Here is a 23,996-nt window from a genome sequence, read left to right on the forward strand (position 1 = left end):
TCAGTGCTCTTTTCTGCCTAAAACCTAACCAGCCCTATCATGCCCTACTCCCTTCCTGCAATCCTGGCCAATCCCTCCTCTGGCATGACTTATAAAACACCACCTGCCATGCTTAGAGCATTAAAAGGCTCTTCAACACCTAGGGCTGACACTAAGACCCCAATTCTCCCAACCAATCTTCTACCCAAACTCCCCAAACAGAGTGGATTATTTTGCCTCTCAGGAATCACCAGTCCCATTTACAGCCTGATGTAGGCTGACATTGTAGGAAATGTTCTTACCACCACTTCACCAAGACAACTTCCAATCATGCTTCAAGAGCCAGCACACCAGTTTCTACCTTCTTGAAGAGGCTTTCCTGAACACTTCAGACAGTCTTAACCATTCTCTCCACTCCCAAAGAATACTCAACAACCATCTATTATATTTCACTGTGATTTTTCTGTTTTTGTGTCCACATCCCCTGACTTAAACTACTTAAGATCAGGCAACATGTCTTCATCATCTCGGCCTTCAAGCTCCTGGCATAGCGCCCAGCACACAATGGGTACTCAATAAAAGTCTGTCGAATCATTGAATGAATAAAACAAACAGATAATAAAATAAAATGTCTTATAGATATTCTAACAGACCTTTCCAATGATGTAGATGACAATATTTTCAGATTTAACATATCACAATTCATAATATCAGACTCAATGTGAACAACACAAAATATTACACTCTTTTTTTAATGTCCTTCTTGGGCCAAATGTTGTGCTCACATATCCAACAAGACCATTTCCTTTGAGATTTATAATAGGTAGATTGTGGATTCAAATTGAATTCTCTAACATGGATCTTCTTTATCCATTAATCTTGCCTGGGAGGATGTTAGATTTATTCATCATCCCGAAGATCTGAAGATCACATTTGTTCAAGCAAATCAAGCAGATCTGCAGAGAGACTCTATGTAGGTACGCTTGGTGAGACCCTACTCAGCGTAAGCATCCTGATCTGCGTCTCCAGTGGGTCCCTGGGAGGGCATTTCTGGGTATCCCAGAGGAGGCCAGCTTCACTGGTAAGTTTGCCTGAAGATCTGGATGAATTAGATGCTGACAGGCAAAGGGAGGTCCAGCAGCAAGTTTGCTCTAAAGCCAGCACCATTTCCTTAAAAGCAGCTTCAGGAGTCATTGTTCACATGTGTAGCCTATGTGAATGGTGACTTCCAAGACTGTACAAGATGGCAGCTGCCTTGGCCACCCCCGACCTCATTAATAAAATTACGACTCAGTTGTAACAATTCTTCTACGGTACATACTTCAAGCAGCGAGCTATCATGGCATCCCTCCATCACAGGAGCATGGCCCTTGAAACTCCACCAACTTCTAAGGCTTTATTTCAGTTCATTTGATCTGGCTAAGATCTCTCTCCCTTCTTTCCATCAACCCACATATATTAATTTTTTGAAGCCTTAGCTCAACTTCATTTCATCTTTAAAGCCTTGAGGAGACAGATCCTTTCTCCTAGCAGCTGTTCAGAGCCTAGATACTACCCTAGAAGTCCACTGGCTTCTCAGGCCTCCCAGGGAGATATATGTACAAATGCCCCACCCCCACATATCAGCCCCAAAGAGCCCATGCAGACTGCCACAGACCATTGGTCCTTTTGTCCCATTGAAGACAAAGTCTCAGACTGTGCAGGATGACTTGCTCTTCCTGGGATCTAAAAAAAAAAAAAATCCTATCACCCCACACCCAATTCAAATCCATACTTCAGTGCCCCAGGAACCCAGGCACTCCCATTCTAAGACAGCAAAAGACAAATCATCATCACCTCATGAGTTATCAAGGAAAAAGAACCCTCCTGAATGGTGATGTGATTTGTAGTGTGAAAGGTATTTCTGATTCTGCATGCAGAGCTTTCTTATCCACCTATATAAGACCTAATGAAGCCTCTCCTCCAGGGGCCAGCTCTACCTTGACTACTAACATCTCTCCTGTCTCTGGGATCCTGCCCTCTGCCTGCTTCAGGGCTGACCTTTCTCCCTTCTCTGCTCAAAGCCATCTTCCTGTTGATGACACACAAAGGATACCAAATGTATCTTGCTTTCTGAGGCTTTGTCTAGATCTGGTCCAGGGTTCAGCATACTACGTTCTCTAAGTTGGATCCAGCCCACTGCCTGGTTTTGTATGGCTCATAAGCTAATGTATGGCTCATATGCTCCAAGATGGTTGAAAGAAATCAAAAGAACATCTCACGACCCATGGGAATACATGGTATTGGAGTTTCGGTATTCAAATGTAAGTTTACTGGCACACAACCATGCCCATTCATTCAGGTACCATCTCTGGCTGCTCTCACATGACAGTGGCAGAGTGGAGTACCTGCCACTGGCCGGATGGCCCACACAATGGAAAATATTTACTTCACAGAATAAGCCTGACCACTTAAGCTCTCCTTCATAATTGAGTCCATAGCATTGACAAATTCTTTCTTCTCTATTACTTAATCAGAAAAAAAAACACCTTTATTCTTACTATTCTAAAATATTTTTAAGAATCACTTTTCCAGGGCACCTGGGTGGCTCAGTGGGTTAAGCCGCTGCCTTCGGCTCAGGTCATGATCTCAGGGTCCTGGGATCGAGGCCCGCATCGGGCTCTCTGCTCAGCAGGGAGCCTGCTTCCCTCTCTCTCTCTCTCTGCCTGCCTCTCCATCTACTTGTGATCTCTCTCTGTCAAATAAATAAATAAAAATCTTTAAAAAAAAAGAATCACTTTTCCACAGTTGTACTTTAATCATTTATCCACAAAAATGATCTCGCTAATAGGCACAGTCAAGGTGAAGAGCTTAGAGAACTAGGCTCCAAACCTGAAGTGGCTTCTGAGATGGGGTAGTCCTCAGCCTCCACTGTACCAGCTTGCGTTTTTCCCAATGAACACTGCCTGGCCTCCCTCTATTCCTGGTCTGGGAAGTGAAGGAATGACCCCTCTCATAGTGGGTTGACTAGTGGCCCCCAAAATTCATGTCTACCCAGAACCTCAGAGTGTGGCTGTTTGGAAATCTGGTCTTTGCGGACATTAAATTGTCTTGGATATTGAGTGGGCCCTAAATCTGATGACCCATGTCCTTACAAGAAGAGGAGAGGACACAGAGAGACCTACAAAGGAGAAGATGGGTGATGGGAAAGACAGAGATGGTAGGGATGCTGCTATAAGCCAAGGATCGCCTGGAAGCTAGAAGAGGCAAGAAAAGATTTGCCTGTAGAGCAAGTGGAGGCAGTTCAGCCCTGCCTTCCCCTTTGTGGATCTCTAGCCTCCATAACCATGTGAGAACATACTTCTGTTATTTTAAGCCATCCAGTTTATGATACTTTGTTAGGGCATCTACAGAAAGCTAATATATCATCCATTTCCAGAGTCTTATACATTTTTCAAAGACCTTTCAGAGCTATGTAGCTCGCTTAAGCTCACAGTCACTTTCTAGGCAGGTGTCCATGGCTGACCTGCATTCTTATGCAGACATCCAGGGAGACTCACCCTCGTAGTACCTACAAATACAAGCCAGGGATCCTGTCTGTCCTTTGTTAACTACTCTTGCAATTTGATGATCTGTAAGCTTTTTCCATCAGTCTACTTGGTGCAGGTGGGGGAGGTTAGTCAAGCACTTGAGAGAAGTCTTACTTATACCTTTTACAGCAATCATGTTCATGCCTGCTTTTTACTGACCTCTCATTCACATGTCAGGTTTAGCTCCACAGTGGTTGAGTTTTAGTCCCAGAAATCCAAATTTGAGCTATGCTCTCTGAGCACTCTGCTAAAGTCATCTTACCAAATAGGCAAAAACTCAGAAAATTTATGAACCAAGAAAAGATCCTCTAACAAGTTGTGTCATATGTTACTCATTTAGGAATATTGCAAAAACACTACTTCTCACCATATTTGCAAATGAAAAACACATGACTGTAACCTGTAATACCACAAGAAAAATTGCTCTTTTGGTATGCTTGGCCCCAGACTTTTGAAATATGAATCCAGCAAGAGAATTTCAGCTTAAGCTAGATTCAGCTTGTTATTCTCTTGCCCCTTACGTGCCAGCAGAGAAGCTACTTTGAGAAAATTAACCCATACATATACAGTAGCATCCTGGGCACCAAATGCCATCAAGGAAATGGCACCGAAGACCTGGCTTCTAGTCCCTGAAGAGTCCCTTGCTCGCTGTGTGACTTTACACAAAAAACTCTAAGTCTCTCTCAGACTACACTTCTTATCTATGAAAAGGGGATAATGATAATCCTGGACTCTCTTAGAATAGTATCCAAATAAGATGGCTACAGGGAGGGGAAAAGGAGGAGATGTTGGTCAAGCAGTACAAAGTTCCGGTTACACAAGATAACTAAGTTCTAGAGATCTACGGTACAGCATGGTGACTATGGTTAGCAATACTGTACTGTATACTTGAAATTGGCAAAGAGAGTAAACCTTAAGTGTTCTCACCACGCACTCCCAAAACAGCAGCTATATGAGGTGATGGATATGTTAATTTGATCATAGAAATGATTTCATAATTTTCATGTATATCAAAACATCTTGAATACCTCAAACATACACAATTATTACTCGTCAATCACACCTCAATACAGGTGGGGGAAAATAAGATTATGTATGTGAAAACATTTGTAAATTATAAAGTAGAAAAGGGAGAGGTTTTTATTATAGTCAGTTATATTATAAACTCCATTTGGTAATCAAAGCATGGTACTTCTTAAAAAGATAGTTAATTAAAGATTATTTGTTTTCACATTAACTAAAAAAATACTAAAGAGACTTACAAGAGCCATAATGAGTTTATAACTCCTCTCTAAAGCCCTTTGCATTCACTATTTGGGTTGAATCAATATGGTTATCTACTTGCCAATTTTTCTTATTCTTTAACACAAAATGTGAGCAGCCTGTTTTTATGACTGGCTCAGAATGTACTAAGCTAATCGATATATCCAGTGATAACAGGATGATTTGGAACACACGTAACAAAAGCTTATCACTTTACTGCGTACTGAATCTGTCAAAATATTTTCTGAGAATTAATGTGAAAATAGAAGTTCTCCATCTTTCATGATGTTGAGTGGGTGGCGACAAAGGGATTAGCAGGCTATTTCCTGAGTTCACAGCTTGGTGTTTTCCGGTGAAGTATAGCAGATAACTGTTTATCTTTTTTTAAAAAATGAGTTGAATCTGGGCCGAACTAGTATCCAATCCCCAAAGAGGATCCAATTCTAGTTTCCCCTTAGTTACCTTGTCTTAAAATTTCCCCAGCTGTTCTGAGGGATGGCAGTAAGGGGATGGTGCAGGCAGAGATCACATCCCTCCACGCTGTCCCCAGATTCTTGGTGGGGTCTGGATGACAAGGGGACCGCTGCAGTCACTTCACAAACAAGGCAGGTTTGGGCCCATCACCCTCAGGGATGGACAGCTGGAAGAAACCGCATTGGTGAGCTAGTGTGAAATCCCCATGAAACAAGAGCCAAAATCACTCTCAAGTTCACAGAGCAAGTAAAGGCCAGATTTGGAAACAACAGCTCAGTAGGACCTCATCTAAACCCTGTTTGCTACTACAGCACGTGCTTCTTCACATAAGATTGGCTTTCAGCTCTCTTCTAAAGATGTACCGAAATGATGAATACATAATGATGTTTTAAAATGTGTGATTTTAAAAGAGGACTAAAATTTGCATGGTATAGGAATTAAAGGGTTTTAGTTTTTCCTTGTGGAATAAAAATAAGTCAATCTTTTGGCTTCTTTCCAACCAAAAGAATGTTCAAAGTGACAAGGGATTTAAAATCACAGAACACCAAGAAATAGCAGATATTGTTCCAGAATGCCAAGGGCAAGAATCACTCACATACAGCCTTAGAAAAGAAAATACAGATGCTACAGAACAGAACTTTAGGAAATGAGAAGGGAAAAAACAAAACAAAACAAAACAAAACATAACTGGGGATCTTCAAGATCTTTCCTAAGCCCAAGCTGAGCTCTAGACCTCAGTTGGCCTAGTGCTGATGAGCAAATGGAGGGCAAGGGACAGTGCGGAGCGTGGGCACCAAGGAAGAAGAACATGGCTGAGAACCATAAAGAGCCTGGGGAAAGCATGGAGAGGAAAAGCTGATGTCTCCAGAGCAAGACACTCTTACTAATCATGCAGCACCTCTGACCTCACCATCACAAACAACACAAGGCTCCATGATCTATCTGCATTCCCGGCTTCCCTTTCCAGAGGAAATATGTGCTAAGGTCAAGGCCCCTGGGGCACCCTGAAAGGGGGAGGACTTCCAGAGGTATATTCATTCATTCCCAACGCGGTGAGAATAAGACCTGTCTTAGCTTCGGACTGGATACCAGTTCATTTCTATAAGAATGAGCCAAAAAATTAAATAAACTTGTGAGGTACATCAAGTGGAAAATGATCATCCCGGTCACACACAGCAGCTGGTGATCCACCATTCTTTGAAAGAGCGGTCTGTGTGGTTTCTGCAGAGATGCCTGGGCATACTCAGCACACAAATGCTAAGTTCCCAGCATTCTCTGCAGTTCTCACACAAGAGACTTGAGCTTCCTATCTACCTCATAATAAATAAAGGTAATTATACCCATGGTGTTCACTGCATAGGATACAAACCAAAACGGGCACAGTCACAAATGTGGGCCATAACTTTTTAGCTGGTTGACAAAGCCAGCCACTAAAATTAGCTAAAGCCAGATCCCATCATTCATATCAGTTCCATTAAACTCTTCTAAGAGCCTCCTAATGTTGAGGCATTCAGAGCCTTGGATGGCCTTAGGTCACAGCCAAGAGCAGCTTGTAAGGAAAATAAACCTTTACGGCGATGGCATTCTACCCATTAGTACTGTACTTATGAAAGCTTATTGACCTAGGATGGAAATACTACCTGTCATCGATCCTTTCATTTCCATGCAATTATTTACTTCCCAAACCAGGCTACCGACGAATTGCACCCAAATGCAAAGCTAGCCACACCAAAAGATTTTTATCCTAATGAGAAACGTAAGCAAAAACATACATCATGAAATCACACATAAATCTACATTTAATAACAAATTCATTTCCTAATAAAATACCATCTGCAAGCTACCCCCAGTTTCCATTTGATATATATCAGTCTTTTACTGCTTTCAGATGCAGTTCCCAGAAAATTCTCCTAAGCTCAACTGCAGAACATATCAGTCTTTTTTGGTGGGTTGGGGATGGGGAGTTGCCTGGAATGTTAGTAAATTCTGTAAAACTAAGTCTTTAAACAAATTACTTTGTTCCAAAATCATACTTCAATTGAAATGCTGACCTTTTGCAATAAAGTTGCTTAGACTCCTAGAATCCTTATCATTGATAGAGAAATCCACCCCAAGGGACTATTTCGAGGATGGGCCGAAATTAAAATTTCCCCACTGTATACACGACCATAGACACACAAGCAACATACACACACACAGGCTCATTCCATTTCAGTAATAGTTTTTGTCCCTCAACTCACAAGTATATTCCTATCTGCTTATTTGTACATCGTAGAATGCTGTGTTTCCTGGTGTTCAAACCCCACCCACCCCACTTTTCCCCTCTGTTCCCAAAAGCGCTTCACTAATACCTGGAACAGCCTCTTTCCCTAGATCCAGGGACAGAGTGGGGAATACTCAGAGAGACCCTTTGACTGCTTTCTGGACAAACCCTTTTAGCAGTAACTCCAAGGAATAATGCTACCACTCATCAATGATGGCTACTTTGACTGGAGACCCAGATCCCAATGCCTGGACCTCTTGGCACCAAAGACTGGGGCTGAATTCTCATGCTGAGTGCTTTTGAAAAGTGCATCCAGATTTGATAGGGTGAATTTTCAGACTTGTCGGAGTTTCAGCACATACAGTCTATTAGGTACAAAGCTCCATATTGTTCCACCCTGTCTATATTTATGCCCGTGTTTGAATTTACACCCTTGTAAGCTCCCGGGCAGGCTGTTGGACCTCTTACTGCCTTTCGTCCTATCCTCAGTTTTCCCACTATTCTTTAAGCCAGTATGTTCTCCTCACTTTAGGGCCCTAAGCCTCTGTCTCACCCCTTATTCAAATCCTTCCTTGAGACCTAGGTTTTAAAATAAGTATCTTCTCCACTGATCTCTCATCATTACTTTATTGGGCCTGACCCATTTTTCATACAAGGCTTTACCAAAATCTATTTGTACCATCACCAAAGGCTGAGTGCACATAGCAGCTCCTCAGATCATCATGTCCAGAGCTGAAGACAGCTCAGACTCTCTTTGGACATGCCCCTCTCATTGGTGTGCCAAAGCACTGAGGGGGAAAAAAAAAAAGCATGAAGTCATTTCTGAGTCTGGGTCAGCCATGTTGTGAATGTACAAGAGAGAAGATTACAATGGAGTGAATCTCACTGGGTCTGTGACCTGTCACTTGGTTAACGAGGTATGGACACAAGCTGATGGACCTCTTGATGCACCAGTGCCATTCCCAGACCAGCCCTGAGTGATGGCACTGCCGTCAATATCAGGGCAAGAAAAGGGACAAGAAGCCTCTCATTATACTCCTCTCCCAAGGCAGGCTTCTGTTTGGATTTTAAGCATTATGATCCCATATGAAGTCATCCCCTAGAAATTAGGATGAGGATTTCTAAACAACTGTGTAGGATAGGAACAGAGCAGAGTAAGACATAGGCAGACAGGGTACCATTCAAGAGATAAAACTGATGATGGATTTGCTAGTATTTGTTTCCCTTGGTTCATATTAGTTGATTAATGCCATAGCTTAGAAAATGTACTCAAGTAACCATTTCTGAAATTCATTCATTTAACAAACATTTATTAAGTATGTACTATGTGCCAGGCATTTGCTAGGCACTCAGGATACAGAGAGGAAGGAGACGACCCTTGCTCTCCAGGAGCTCACAGTCTAATAGAGGAGATAGACACATGACATGAGTGACTACAGTACATGAAGAAAAGTGCTAGTCAAGTTGTATGTAAAGTGTTAGAGGGGCCCAGAGGAAGCAGGCTGCAGTAAGCCTGTGGAGTCAAGGAAACTTTCACAGAGAAAGGAATAATCAAGCAGACTTGAAGGAGGAACAGGATTTCACCAGAAGACAAGGGAGGGTAGGGAAAGACATTCTAGACTGAGAGAACAGCAGGCACAAAAGCAAGGAAGTGTGATAACGCATGACATGACAGGGAACCACAGGTAGCTCCATGATGCTGAGACTTCGTCTGCATGTGAAGACATGGTAAAATGGGAAGTCAGAGAAGGAGCATGGAATCAGAGTGAAGAGCTTTGTATGTTGGACTAAGAAATCTGGACCTTGTCCTGGAAGCAATGAGAAGGCACAAAAGAATCCAAAGCAGGGAGTGACATGGCTGGATGTGCCCATGAAGTCAGCCCAGATGGAAGATGGTTTGGAAGAGAGGTGAGACCAGAGGGAAGGAGAGCAGCAAGGAGGGGCCGTCATAGGGGCCCATGGGCACTCTGAAGGCAGGGAGGGTAAAGAGCTGACAGGCTGGAGAGATACTTAGGAGGAAGCTTGACAAGACTTGATGAATGATGATACAAGAAGCAAAACCGCCTCAGGGTTGAAACAATATGAAAAGCATGCATTCCAAAAATACAATCCACAGCCCCACTCCTCCTTCCCACTTCATGGTCCCATTGTCCTCTGCAATCACCGTGTGTGCTGAATACGAGTAATGAGTAACGGCGCAAGAGCCAGAGGTGCACATAGTCAGACTTCTCTAATTCAGACCCCACTAACTTGGAATCTGCAACAATTCACATCGACTGTCCGGGCCTCCTATTGAGCAAAAATTTCAACCTACTTTCTTCCTCTGCATCTTTTCAAGCCTTTAGGCACCAGTAACAGGAATCCAATCTAAAAGCAGTAGCTTCTTCCAATCAAGCTCTGGAGGTGCTGTAGGCAGCCGCTTACATGGTGGCATCTTAGTGGCACCCAGTATATGTCCCAACCCAGCAGCCACAAGGCCTGGGATCCAATCATTAGTGATTAATTCCTTTGGGAGAGGCTTGGGGCCCTCCAACTTCTCTTTTATAAGGCAATGATTCCAGAGATGGGTAGAACATTTAGTCATTCTAAACCCAAGGGGATTGTGGTTGAGCACAATGCCTTTGGCTTTGACAGAAGGGATCAAGGTAGTGTAAGAGGGCTATGGAGGTACAGGTGGAAGACAGTGGTACAGAAGGGAAGACTGAGGGACATGGAAGATAACATTAGGATCTTGCCAAGGAATGGCCCCACAAGCACTCAAGAAATCAAGATTCTTAAAGAAGGCCTTCCACATCTGATACCAGCAAATCACACTTTCACATTCTTGTACCTTAAGGAGCTTCTGTGTTTTATGCTTATGAGATGCTATTTGCTAGTGAAGGCCTATGGTGACTCCCAATCTTTTTGTGGACCTCACACTGCTTACGACCGATTACAATATCCAGTGTTATTAATTTGTACATATGACTACAAGTGCACTCTCTGAAACTCTTTTGTAAGTGCAACTTTTCACTCACTCAGACTGACCTTGTCTTTGGCCATTCCACATTATGGAGATTTAACTGTATTTGCAGAATGGTAATCACTCAAGTCACAAGCGACAGAAGATCGGGACACAGACTGACCTTGAAGAGTCTCATTTCTGGCTCAAGAAGGTAAACAAGAGCTCCTTGTCAATACTTGACCATAGAGGTTAGAGCAGTGAACTAAAAAAAAAAAAAAAAAAAAAAAAAAAAGGAAGAAGAAAGAAAGAAACAAAAACAAAACTTTAAAAAATTACTTACTTCACTTGTTTGGAGAATCGTGAACTTTGGCAGTTTAGGCTTTGAACTGGCTGCACTGGGTTTTCCATCCAAGAGTGATCCAAATGACAGATTCCCAAAGCTGTTCTCAAATTCAATGGAAGGTTTCAGTGTTGGAGGGACGTCTGGTGCCTGATCCTGGCCATCCATGGGTCTGACATATGCAGTTGGCTTTTGCTGCCCCATGTTTGTTTTGCAGTAAAGCCCTGGTGGAAAGTTCTGAACTGAAAGGCCACTGCTGGGAGCTAACAAAGAGGAGGCAACTAGGGGAGACCCAGGAGCTTGCACTGTAAATTCAGATTCTTCTGATGAGATGGACTGAAAGATTTCTTTGAACATATCCCCTGCACTGGACTTGAGACTACTGTCTTCCTTTGCAGACACATTTGACTCTTCAGTGGCTCCAACCTGGGGCTGTTCAGCTGGGTAGACAAAGAAGTCTTCCAGTCGGGCTGGGGGTTGGTCCTGTGTAGACGGCGGCAGCTTGTTTGGCTGACCACTGGCCTGATTGGCTGGGACAATGTTAGCATTATGACTATCACGTGACCAGTCAGCTTTTGATTTCCTGTTGCTGTGTATGAGAGTGGAATTCAGTATCACGACGGAAGGTGGAGGCATTGGTGCTGAGGGATGAGTGCTATCCTGGTGAGGTGGGAGCATTCGGTTCTTTTGTTCTGGGAAAAAGCTTGGTTCATTTTTGTTGATGGGAGTCTGGGGCACAGAATTCTTTGGGATCCCCACTAGATGATTCTGATTAGAATGGTTAGTTAGCAAATCCTTCATTTCATCATAGTTTCCCAGCGTGTTCTGGACTCGGTTGGCAAGTGCATCCCCTTTGTTTGTCTAAAATAACAAAAAGATGGGGGTGGGAGGAGAGAGAATGAATAGGTTTGTGTTTCCTAATGTTAATGTTTCAAACAGATGTCCTAAGTAGACGAGCATATAGGGTGCTTTAAAATTCTCATGCTGCCATATAATTTCATACTTTTCATGTGCTATGTAAGAAAAAAAATCAGTAACACTATTGAAAGAGCCTCTTGGAATGAGCTGTGTGCTTAACGTCTGTAGGCTCCCTGGCCTGTCCTTAAATATGTTCATTGCGAGAAAGTTTTAAATTACGTCACTTATAAATTTTATTAACAATGTAACTTATTTTAGGTCAGATGAGCTGAACGGTTACATTCCATATTGTGATGAACAACTTCAGCTTAGTGATCACTGGAATTGTAATGGAATATTCAATTTATGTTTGTTCTTGACATGTCAGCTCTTTGTGCCACATTATACCATGAAAAAGGCTTAGCCCATTGGATCAGGAAGTCAGTGAGATTGTGCAATCATGAATATATTGGTTTAGAAAAGCTCAACATCTAATTGAGCTAACATGACTAAAGCGAATCTAATTCCTTTTAATCAAAGGACTGTATAAATTACTAGTGTCTGCCCACATATTCTGGGGCATCTGTGTTTACGTATTGATGACTCACACTTGTTTACTTTGAAATGGTGCAATTGTTCATCAGCACTGACTCAAGCTCTACTGTGTCTTTTCAATGATTTAGAAAAATTTATTCAAGAATTTTAAGTTATTGCTTACGTAAATGAAAACAAAGCCAGATTTCCAAAGCGATGTTGGCAACTAAATCATTCTATGGACGATCAACAGACCCGGCTATATCATCCCCCATAGGAAATACTAAGCTTGTTAAGAATGGCTGTGCTTGTTCTTCCAATAATTAAGTTGCTGCATGGGTTACTGTAATACAGATAGCACAGCTTTCATAACTAGAAAATGGTGGATACCTATATACTTAAAAGAAATGACTTTGACGAAAGCTCAGCTGTTCATCTTTAAAAGTGACTTTTTATTATTATTCCCTGTACCTGCCAAAGGTGTTCTCAAAACAAGCTGTTGGATTCAGAAGGGCAAAGGACTTCTTTGTGCTTAAGCTGTACTACTCTAGCCCAAGATGTTGCAGTGAGACAAGGTTACTGGCTTCCATGGAGCCATGTGGCAGCAGGACCAATGGATGGGTAAGACACCCACCCTATGTAGCCTCTAGGTCTCTGGAACCATAGGCATGGCCTCCATTCGCAGGAAGGGGTGACAACTTCCCCAATGACACAGCATCCACTGAAGATAGATGTTTAACTTCTCAGAACTCTTACACGCCCTTAACCCAGCCCAAGCTCCTCACATCCATGGGGAGTGTGCCTATCCAAGGCTGGGATCTCAGTCTAGACCTAGGCTGTCTGGCTGTGTGCTGTTCTCTGTATGTGAAGATGGAAGTGTGCAGATGAATGAAGGGTGAAGTGCTGGAAATGGATGAAATCACCCAGAGAAAGAAAATACAGAATGAGAAGATCAAGCTCAGGAGGAACCCTGGGGAACATCAACCTTTAAGTGACTGAGAGAAGAAGAGGAGCCGGTAAAGGATACCAAGAAGGAGCAACCAGAGAAGGAATCAAACTGGTGACCTTGGCCTTGTTGTTAACATGATCTCCATGTATTGTAAGCAGTATCCAACTCATAACATGTGTGAAGTCATATAAGACATTTCCAAATAAATAAGGGCTGTGAGGGAAATAGGATTCCAGAAATTATGAAAAAGTACACTCAATATTTGCTACGAGGGTGCTGTTGGGGGTGGGGAATTTGGAAATCCAATAAATGTCTGTTTCAGTTTTCTTATCCAAAAGAACATCTGATATTGCATCACATGCAACCTTAGTGCTAAAGCAGTGATTAAACAATTAACATTCCATATAAACCTCAGCTGAATAATTGCTCCATTTTCAGAAGTACATTTGGAAAGGCCTATTTAATAGATAGAGACAGGTAGAGATCACTTCTATTCCCTGAAAATCCCTAGGTTTGTCCATATTAATGGCACAAATTACTCTTCAGCCAAGGCCAGAATGCACTCTGGCTAGAGTGGTCTCCTTTGATAGATGGTGCATGACCAACAATTTGGGTAGCAGCTAAACCCAGTCTCCCTCCTATTCAGTCCCTTAATTCAAAACAAAGAAATTTTATAATGCTGAGGGCCCAGTAAGAATTTAATGCAAGCTTCAGGGGAACCTGGGTGGCTCAGTCATTAAGCATCTGCCTTCAATTTGGGTCATAATCACAGGGTCCTAGGACAGAGCCCCACATTGGGCTCTCTGCTCAGGGAGGAGCCTCCTTCTCCCTCTCCCTCTGCCTGCTACTCTACCTAATTGTGATCCCTGTCTTTCTCTCTGTCAAATAAAATCTTTTATAAAAAAAGCATTTAGTGCAAGCTTTAAATACTTACAGAGTTGCTCTGGACCTTCAAACAGTTTACCTCTTGGGTCACATGATGGCTTAACAAACACTAATACCTGGCTATCTTCAAGGATCTGATCCAGCAAAGGGGGAGACAACACCATGTTGTTTCTCATGTTAAACGCCTTTGTTTTACACTGCCCCATTTAATGAATTTGGATGTTGCTTCCTTCCTTCACACAAAAAGAATTCTATAAGAACTTTTCTCTTTTTGCCTTAGCTAGCAGAAAGCTCCAAGTTCAACGGACTGAACTTTCTTTGGGAGTTTACTGGACTTCTATTGAAAGCTCATTGAACTTCCATTGAAACTAAGCTCTACAGCATCAGAACCTTGCCTTGAGATGTCAAAGAGACCAGGACAATACCTCAGATTCTTGAAAAGTAATTCACTCTCTCCAGATCAACATAATCAAGACTCAAGAATCTTAAGACTCATTTGCTTGCAAGCAAGCTAGTCACATTACTGTTCCTGTTCAACAGTAAATAAACGGGATGTGCTCATCTTTTCTTCAATGGAGAGAACCTTGGTTAAGTTTGAATATCTCTTCATTTACTTCTCCTGTTATAATGTTCTGGCTTTCCAATGCAAGCTGAGGGTTTTTTTTTCCCCATCTCTAGGTTTTAAAATATGTTTAAAATTAGAACTTATAAACAGGCCAATGTCTAAAATTATGTCTACTTAAACAAAATTAGAGGAAAACTAAGTTCTCTGAATAGGTCTAGAAAATCAACCTCCCACCATATAGGGTGTACTATAGCAATGATTTATTTTTCTGCATAAAACTATAAGCTCTTAAAGGTCAGAGACCACCTTTCATTCACCTCAGTTCAGGACTAAGCACCAGGTCAGGTGCATATCAGATACTCAAAAAATTGTTGCTGACACAAATTGAATCCAATTATAAGTCATATCCTACCTATATCAAAATAAAGGCTTTGCAATAGCTTGGAGTAAATAAACAAATAGAAAAGCAAAAGTCAGGCTGACTTGGTTACTATGATTGAACATTAAATTGAACTTTGAGCTTCCTGGTAGCTAAGGCAAAAAAGAAAAACTCACAGCTTACTGAATTATGTTTGTCTGATGAAAGGAAGCATATCTTAATTTATTAAATAAGACAAATGGTTGCCAGATACTAAAATGTAAATAAGAATTCTTCTCATTGGTTCAGTTATAAAAACCTTTGAACATGGGGTAACTGGGTGGCACAGTCAGTTAAGCATCTGTCTCTTGATTTTTACTCAGGTCATGATCTCATGGGTCATGAGCTCAAGGCCTGTGTGGGGCTCCTCGCTCAGTGTGAAGTCTCCTTGAGATTGTCTCCCTCTCACTCCGTCCCTCCTTCTGCTCCTCCCCCTGCTCTCTCTATCTCTCTCTTGCTCTCTCAAATAAATAAATCTTTTTAAAAAAACCTTTTAATAATAAAACAAATTTTTTAGCACCAACTTCACAGAAGATGCAAAGATGTTCTTCATGTGGCTTATTCTTATGATGACTAAAAAAAGAGAACTGCATTAAAGTCTAACTCAGTGAAGGCGTATCTCTATGTGGAGTTGGGGGGCTAAACTAAGAGCTCCAGATGTGGGGTTTTCCTGTACACAGACGACACAGGGCCAGAGCTGGGATACCTTGGAGGAATGAAAGGGTGTCAACTCCCTTAGACTAGCTTCCTCACAGAGCAACGGTCTCAGAGGGACTTGTGAGCAGAACTGCGAAGCAAACAGTTCAAGGTTGAGTTCACTGGCGACACTTTCTGAGTTTCTGATTGAAGGAAGATCCATATGCTTTGCAAAACAGACGTGCTGTGGCTACAAGTAGGAATTACCATGGCCATGCTTAAGACACATACTGGTAAATTCAAAACAGTCACAAGGAGGGGTTAGGCACAGAGGACACACAGACACATAGCCTCAAAAAGTCGACCATTTAAAAATCTCCAAATAATAATTAGCAGGACAGTCCAGGTCACCTGATTCACCTCTCTGCCTTTCCACCACCGGTGCTGAGTAACTGTCAACCAGTTTTTTAAATTACTCTAGATGTAGATAGGAGAGCCACTGGATAGAAAACCCAGTGGGGCCTGAAAACGCATTTCTATGCCCCTACACAATGCGGATGACTACAGACCACAGAGACTTGATTTGCACTGAATGTTCTTTTGCACTCTCTGGATTCTTAGTAATCCTATTAAGGAGCAAGGTATTCTTGGCAGTTTTGATTGGACATTATAAAAATGGCAAAAATGAAAGTTGCCCATTTCATTCTCAATCATAGGCTTCTTTCCATTGGCCAGTTCTTTACTTCCCATTCTAGATAATTGGTTGATTCTTAAAGGTAACTTCTGCAGCTCTTATTTTCTAAATAATCACAATTTCTCCATCATCAAGGAAATGCATTTTCCAAGTATTTTCAGGCATAAATTATATGTCTGGTTTGTGGCCCATGACTAACAGCACTCCTTCACATTGAAGCTTTTTGCCTCTCATTATTCTAAGAAATGCAAAGTTGCCTCAGTTTGCTTCTAATGCTATCTACAAATCAGTAGTAGAAGTTCATTGCAAGATTAATGTACTAGGAGGCAATTGTACCATCGTATTTCTTTTAATAAAAAGTAGCAAAATAATTTAAGTTTTGAGGCTCATTTTTCCCCTTTATTTCATTGTGGCTAATGTATATGATTTAGTAATTCCTTTTTTCCTAATTGTAATATTTTTATAGTTAATCTCTCTAAGCTGTAAGTTGCTATTTCTTTCTTTAATTATAATAACATTAACATCTTGAACTTGTACAGCACTTTCCAGATTTCAAAGCAAGGTCCCCGGTTCATTTGATTTGATCCTTACAACAACCACATGAGTCAGGAGAGCAGCTCTGATCTCAGTCTGGCTTCTACCTCCCCAATAAAAATGACCTTGGATAAGCCACTTAATCTCTCTGTGCCTCACTTTCCTCATTCTCATAGAGTGGAAAGAGCTATACAATGTCAGCTGTAGTTGTTGCTTATTATTATTATCAGGGATTACTTCATATCAGGTATTATTATTCACTTCAGAGAGGAGGAAACTATAAGTCAGAGGAATGAACTTTCTTCACCAAAGTCACACAGGAGGTAGGTAAGCTTATCGGGTCTTCTCACCTCCTGTGGGAAGATCAACAGCTTCCTGTTATAGGTAATGAACCACATAACTGGGTTCTAGATTCACTGCTGGCACAGATATGAAGCTGTAGAGAAGCCACTTCTCCTCTCTGAGCCTCAGATTCCTTGTGAGCCACACAAGGAAAATGAGTACTCCAGTTGTTGGAAGGACTAAACAGGCCCATGTAAAGCCCTAGCATGTGTCTGGCAGATAGCAGCCACTTGCTACACACCAGTTCCTCAGCCTTCCCAGTCTTTCCACACTGGACTAGACACATCAAATAGCTTCAGGTTCAAGTGCTTTTGAAGGCATCCTTCTCAACACCACAGCACAAAGTCAGATTTGAAAGTTATACGCAATAGAAGCAGCCCCATGGAGAAGTTCCCCATCACCAACCCAATGTAGGGGTGGTCAACCTTCTTTCCATTCTGGGAATGGTAGGGGTGAAGCAAAAAAAGGAAAGAAATCAGCCAGGATGATGAGAGATCACCATTTATTCTAACTGCTGAGAAAGGCAGTGGGTCTTAAGGACTGATGCTTATTGGCTACTTCACAAACTACCAACACTACTGGATAACTTAATAGGCCATGTTTTAGGTTTTAGGGTGGCAAGAAATTTCCTGAAAGTCCTGATCCACCACCAGGAGTTTTGATTTTTAATTCGATAAGTATTCCTACCACAACCCTAAGAAAGTGTCGAGGTATTTCCTTGTCTCTACCAATGGACCATGGACCAGCTCTAACACTTCCATTGCTACTGGCATGTCCAGATACTCCAAGGGTGTCCACACCAGTCCAGGTCTAGGGAGCTGATGGAGGGGAACATCAGTTCTAGTATCATCATCTGGGGGAGGGGGAAGGGAAAGCAAACCCTCTAGTGATTTCTCAGGGTATCCTGAACATGGACACAGTACAAGATGGTAGCTGATCATCAAAGCAATGGTGAAAGAAACAGAATCACTAGGTCACCAACTGTTAGCTCAATTCCTCTCCTATACAGTCTCAACTGAATCACAACCTCTCTCACCTGTCGAGAAACAGAAAGGCAACAGGCTACTAATCACACAATAGGCCTGGCCCTGAGCTAGATGAATGTTCCTTCCTAGCATCTCTACCTGATGCACTCTTGTCATAGCAAGACAGATGATTCTGAAAACGTCTGGCAATGTTGATGACAGGTTTTTTTTTTTAAACTGCCTACTCAAAAACACACTGCTGACATCTAAAAATAAATATGTATCTATATTACAGGCCTTTTTAATAAGAGATGGCATTTACCTTAAAGGTACAAGACCATTCATTCAACATGATTTAAGTTATAAAGAGGGGATAAACCAAGGGCTCTACACCTCATCATATTAATAACATTGAGCATGGAATAGACTTCAAACTTTAAGAATGACTGAGTAAACCTCCTTTTTCTAACTCATCCAAAGTTAAGACATAAAACTCATCTGGTTATTCCTTTCTTAAGAAGGGATAAGGCACCTATCATCCTTTGACCTCTCTTCCATTTTCTGGAAAAAATGAAGGCCACAATGTCTTGCCATGGCTAGTCACTCTTCACACACTCTTGACTTTGTGCCTGCTCATCTCCTCTGGGACCCTGCTCCACTCATCGTCACCTCTTCCTCCTGTCCCTTTACCCTCTCCCTTTTGACTGACATCTGGTCTTTCCCATCAATCTCTGAACATGTTCACATTTTTCCCATTATGGAAAAAGGAGCCTCTTTCCATAAAACTTCTCCCCTCAGGTTCTAACCTACCTTCCTTTCTTCCTCCCTCCACACAAAAAGTTACCACCTTTCTTTGTTTTACCGCTTCCCATTTACTCCCTGAGCCCAGGCAGTTCACTTCCCGCAATGAGCACCACCATCAACAAAATAAAACAACTCTTCCTAAGGTCATTGATCCCCCCACCCCCCAACTACCAAATCCAACAGCCACTTTCCAGTGCTGACCTTTCCTGCTGCCCTCCCAGACACAAATAACTAACAAATCCCTCCTCCATAAAACCCTATATCCCTTTGATTTCTATTAAATGATTCTCCTCGTTCTCTTCCTACCTCTGTGATCATTCACTCTTTTTTAGTTTCCTTTCCTGGTGTCTACGTTGCCACCTCTTTTACTCCTTAAATGCTGCTCCTCCCCAAGACTCTCTCTTTGTCCTCCTTATTCAGTCATCTGACAGCTGCCATGACAACCTCCCTGCTCACATCTAACTCTCTCACTTGAGCACTCTCATTATCTCCAGATCCCTACACCCAATGCCTACCAGTAGGTCTCTCTTCATATCCTACCAGCATCTCAAACCAACTGTGCTCAAAACAGAATTAATTTTCTTTTTCTTTGCAAGCACCAACACTGTTTCTTCCTGAACAACCCGTTAATGAGACTGCCATCTTCTCAAGTCAGAAATATGGGAATCATTTACTCCTCACATTTTCCACAGCCAGTCAGACATCTAATCTCATCATGTCACTGTCCCTCTGCTGTCTTAAATCCTCTCTGCCATGAATTCCCCTTAGCTAACTACAAAATCTTCTTTATCTGCCTTCTCGTTTGCCTCACCTCCAACCAACTCACCACACTACCAACATCATCTTCAAAATTCTTTGTCTGTCCTGCCCATTGCCCTTACTTGAAACTGTGCGGTGACTTCTCTTCATGTATAGAATTGTGTCCAGTCTCTAGCTTTACGCAGTGGCAGTATCGTAGCCAATGAGGTTTATCCGAGGCGTGATTATTGCTAATAGAATTGTGTCCAGTCTCCTTGGCATGAGGTACCAAGTCTCCACTAACCTCTTGCCTGCCTACCTCTATGGCAGCTGCTCTGCACTCTTGCCTTCCATCGCTCATGATGTCTTACTCCTCTTTGTGCATTTGTCTAAGATGTGACTAGCATGTAGTGGGCCTTCAACAAATGTTCACTAAACTCATCATATCCTTAAATACACATGTTCAGGGGTGCCTGGGTGGCTCGGTGGGTTAAGCCTCTGCCTTCAGCTCAGGTCATGATCTCAGGGTCCTGGGATCCAGCCCTGCATCAGGCTCTGCTCAGCGGGGAGCCTGTTTCCCCCTTACTCTCTCTCTCTCTCTGATTGCCTCTCTGCCTACTTGTGATCTCTCTCTGTCAAATAAATAAATAAAATCTTAAAAAAATACACATGTTCAAAGGCAGTATGTAAATTAAATCAATTGAGATAGGAGAAATGCTTTTTTAAGGATTATACTATTATTGACAAATTGGAAAGTAGCAGTTTAGGTAACCTAACTCTCTCTGTCAGACTTCCTGAACTCAGAAGGCACCTGAGTCTCAGTCAAGAGCTGCTCACTTATCGTGAACAAGGCAGAAAGACTCTGCTCTCAGTGGTCACTGAGCCCATCAGCTTACTCTATACCCCAAAGTGGTATTTGTGCCAATGCTGTCCTTTCCTTTCCCAGAAGTCATTGTCCCCTAATTGGTGCCCTTCTAAAAGCATGACTCTCAGAAATTTCCCTCTATTGTTGTTTTAACTCTTACATCATTTTGTTTCATTATGGAAAATTATACTGCTACTAAATTTCAATAAACACCAACCAGCTGCCAGCTATTCCACCAGATTCTTCCCCCCAAGCCCCACCCTGAATAGAAAGTTCAGAGGCAGTCATCGTGAAATCAGTAGTTGTAGACAGAGCAGCAGGAGTGTTAGTGGCTATGCTAGGCAAGCCACCTGGCTATGCTACCCCCTTGCCCAGGGCCCCCCATCCTTGGTTGAGGCAATCTTCTCATCCAGGATGATTAACCACCAGGAAAAATTGATCAGCTTTTCCCTTTATCCCAGAACAAGGATTTTCAAAGAGCACTGAAACCACTCCACAGCTACTAACAACCTAACACGGGAAAGGAAAACAGTGGCCTCACTTGCAACAGATGGCACTGATCGGGAGGAGAAAGACACAACCATTGACTTTCTGATGAAGTCTTCAGGGGATGCCTTGCCAATAGCCAAGGTGGGGAAAAGCATCAAGGGAGCACTGCTTGCTGTAGGAAGTGCTGGGCGAGACAGAACTTCTTGGAAACAGGAAGTCTCACTAGTCCTGTTGAAATCTGAGGACAGAATTTGCCTCTGAAGACTTCTTCAGAAAGCTGCAGTTGCCCCAAATACAATGTGTTTATAGATTTTATGTGTCAAATATATTCTTCTGGAAATAATTTGGGTGCTTTAAAAATAGATTAAATGTTGATTAGTATGTTCAAAAACTTAACAAGCAACCATTTCCCAGAAAGATAAATTACATACATATTCAGTTACCTTGTAGGGCTCCCCAAAAAGATCAAAGCCTGAAGAAAAGAGATCATCTTCTTGCTGGACTTCTTGATTCCTCCGCTCCCACTCCCTTTTTTTAAGTGCACTACGGTCTTGCTCATAGTGACTGATAGGAAAAGAAAAAGACAAAAGAAGAAAATATTAATTAGTCATGTCATTCAGATCTCTCTTGTTATCAATAAGAAGAAAAACAATACAGTCCAAGGCTACCCAAATGGATATACTGCATGGGGAGTGGAGAAACATTTTCTTGACTCCCAAGGGGTTTAAGATCCTGACCAGTTCTTTGGAATATAGAGGAACATGGAAACATGCTTATTAGCAACCATATTCATGCCCATGTGAGTGTTCCAGAATCCTCTTCTCTTGTCCCTACTTGAGTACCACAGGCAATTAAAGGCTCCCTGAAAGTCAGTCCACTTGCAAAAAAGTACTGAATTCAAGTTGCTTTGTGTACCAACTGCTTAGGGCTCAGAATTCACAGACATCATAAAGTCCTAAGGGAAAGGAATTAACCAAGATGTCACAGGCCACCTGTAATTCTGTCCTGAGCCCACAGCCAGAGTTAGCCTGTTGTAACGAAATCATAGGGGAGTTTACAGGCATTTTTGGAAGTCTACAAAACACCGAACCACTTATTTGCTCACAATCCTTTTTTGTGGTGGGTGTGTCTTTTCTCTTCTCATAGTTGTATCATAGGATACTGACAGCCTCTTTAGGAAACTCTTCACAAAGAAAGTGTCTGGCTTGAATGGCAAACAGCTAACAATGAAAGGTATCAAAAGCCTTGAATGACCTCAAGGCACACGTGTTTTATAAATGCTGTATAGCTCTGTGACTCGTCATGTTTCAGGCTTTCCCATTGGAGAATCAGTACAGAAGCTTCCAGACAATATCTAAGATATACTCCAGGCCCTGGGATTTTCTAGTATGAAATGATTCCCAATGAAGAATTAGGCAAGAATGTGCCTATTACCCCATAACCTGTAAGTCTCAAAAGTGGTGGATTTTATTTTGTCCATTGGGTTTTCTCTTCCCCTGCCTTTGATCAAAATCTTACCTGAAGTGAACACATGTAAATCATACAAATCATACAAACTAAATCATACATACTAAATCATACAAACATACGTAAAATGCCTAACAGGTGGTGTACAAATGTTGCTTTCCTTCCCCATGTTAATACTGCCATGTTAATTAGATAATTGGCATGCAAATGAACATAATAGCTAAAGGAATTACAAGAGATAAACTGATAGAAGAGTAGAGTCGACAGGTTTTGAATACATCCCAGACCTTAATGCCTACCCTTGGTCGTCTAGTTTGCTCATGAGTATCATAACTTTTAATTTATAAAATAAGAGCCCAGAGCATGAAATAGCCATGCTTAACTAGATATTTATATACATGGAGTGTGAGTTGCCACTACACTTAATCACCCCCTTTCTCCATAGGAATCTTTGAACTGACAGATTCAAAGTGACTTTGATAGCCTTATCTTCTGAATCAACAACACTTCATTCCTCCAATTTAAAAAAAAGTGGCTACATTTAAAGAATGCTCAGACGTATGTTATACTTTCACAATACAAACAATGCCAGACACAGAGGAGTTTGCTATGCCAGGCACGAGGGGGCTCAGTGAATGTCATCACCATCTGGGGAAAACAAAGGAGGTTGACAGCACTACACCAAGCCCAGACCGCACATATGGGCCCCGTCTGGTCAAGAAAGATGACAAGTCCAGATCCTGGAAGGCAGTCTGTCCTTCGGAGTCTCAGACACCATCCAAGGGGTGACACTTGTTGGCATCATCTCTCCTCATTGGTCATGAGTTGAGATTGGAACCCCAGCCGGTTGCCATGGGCCGCAATGTCTTTGTGTTGGAGGCTGAGGTGTGATCAAGCAGACAGAGTCACATCTTCAGAACGTGCACATAGAGCATGAGATCAGACTTGAGCACGATGCATGGGCCGTGCATCTCCCAAACCCATCATCAGTGTGTCCAAATGTAAGAAAGAGAGGGGGAGCATCAGGGGTGGAGTTGCACCAAGTTAAAGCAATATTTAGTGGGGGGCAAGCCAGGAAGTTCTGTTGCAAAGGAAGACACTTCATTTCTTTGCCTGCCACAGCAGTTGACTCTTCACACAAAAACAAGAGCCCAAATCTCGTGCTTCCGAAAAATGTGACCAAGATGTCAGCTTTCTAGCTATCTGTTCATTCAGTGCATCTGACAGCTGGGAATGACAGGCCCATAGATCACATTCAGTTCTTCCATGAAGAGAACTGAGGTGCTTTGGTCTCTTGGCTTTGCAAACTATCTTCCTTCTTCTCTGAGGGAAAGATATAATTAAAACCCTGAAGGAAGAGAAGGATGAGGAGAAGAAAAGGA

General features: G+C 42.1%; 1 protein-coding gene and 1 non-coding gene across 12 annotated transcripts in view; one reads left to right on the forward strand and one right to left on the reverse strand.

The window, feature by feature from the left end:
• The window catches only part of AFF2 (ALF transcription elongation factor 2), a 710,743-nt gene that overhangs the window by 284,288 nt on the left and 402,459 nt on the right, over window positions 1–23,996 (reverse strand). For 8 of the 11 annotated variants that reach the window (XM_047715962.1, XM_047715955.1, XM_047715960.1 and 5 more), the window contains exons 2-3: window positions 21,591–21,711; window positions 10,833–11,693 (exon numbers count right to left, since the gene is read on the reverse strand). In XM_047715962.1, the coding sequence (XP_047571918.1) occupies window positions 10,833–11,633 (801 nt within the window). In that variant the 5' untranslated portion in view covers window positions 11,634–11,693; window positions 21,591–21,711. Of the gene's footprint in view, window positions 1–10,832; window positions 11,694–21,578; window positions 21,712–23,996 lie in introns of all 11 variants that reach the window. The other 3 variants (XM_047715956.1, XM_047715959.1, XM_047715966.1) reach the window with 1 other exon arrangement.
• Window positions 19,988–20,134, forward strand: LOC125092466 (U4 spliceosomal RNA). The gene has a single exon (XR_007124937.1). It is a non-coding gene; the product is annotated as a U4 spliceosomal RNA (small nuclear RNA).

Source organism: Lutra lutra, chromosome X (assembly GCF_902655055.1).
Source record: "Lutra lutra chromosome X, mLutLut1.2, whole genome shotgun sequence".
Classification (NCBI taxonomy): Eukaryota; Metazoa; Chordata; class Mammalia; order Carnivora; family Mustelidae; genus Lutra; species Lutra lutra.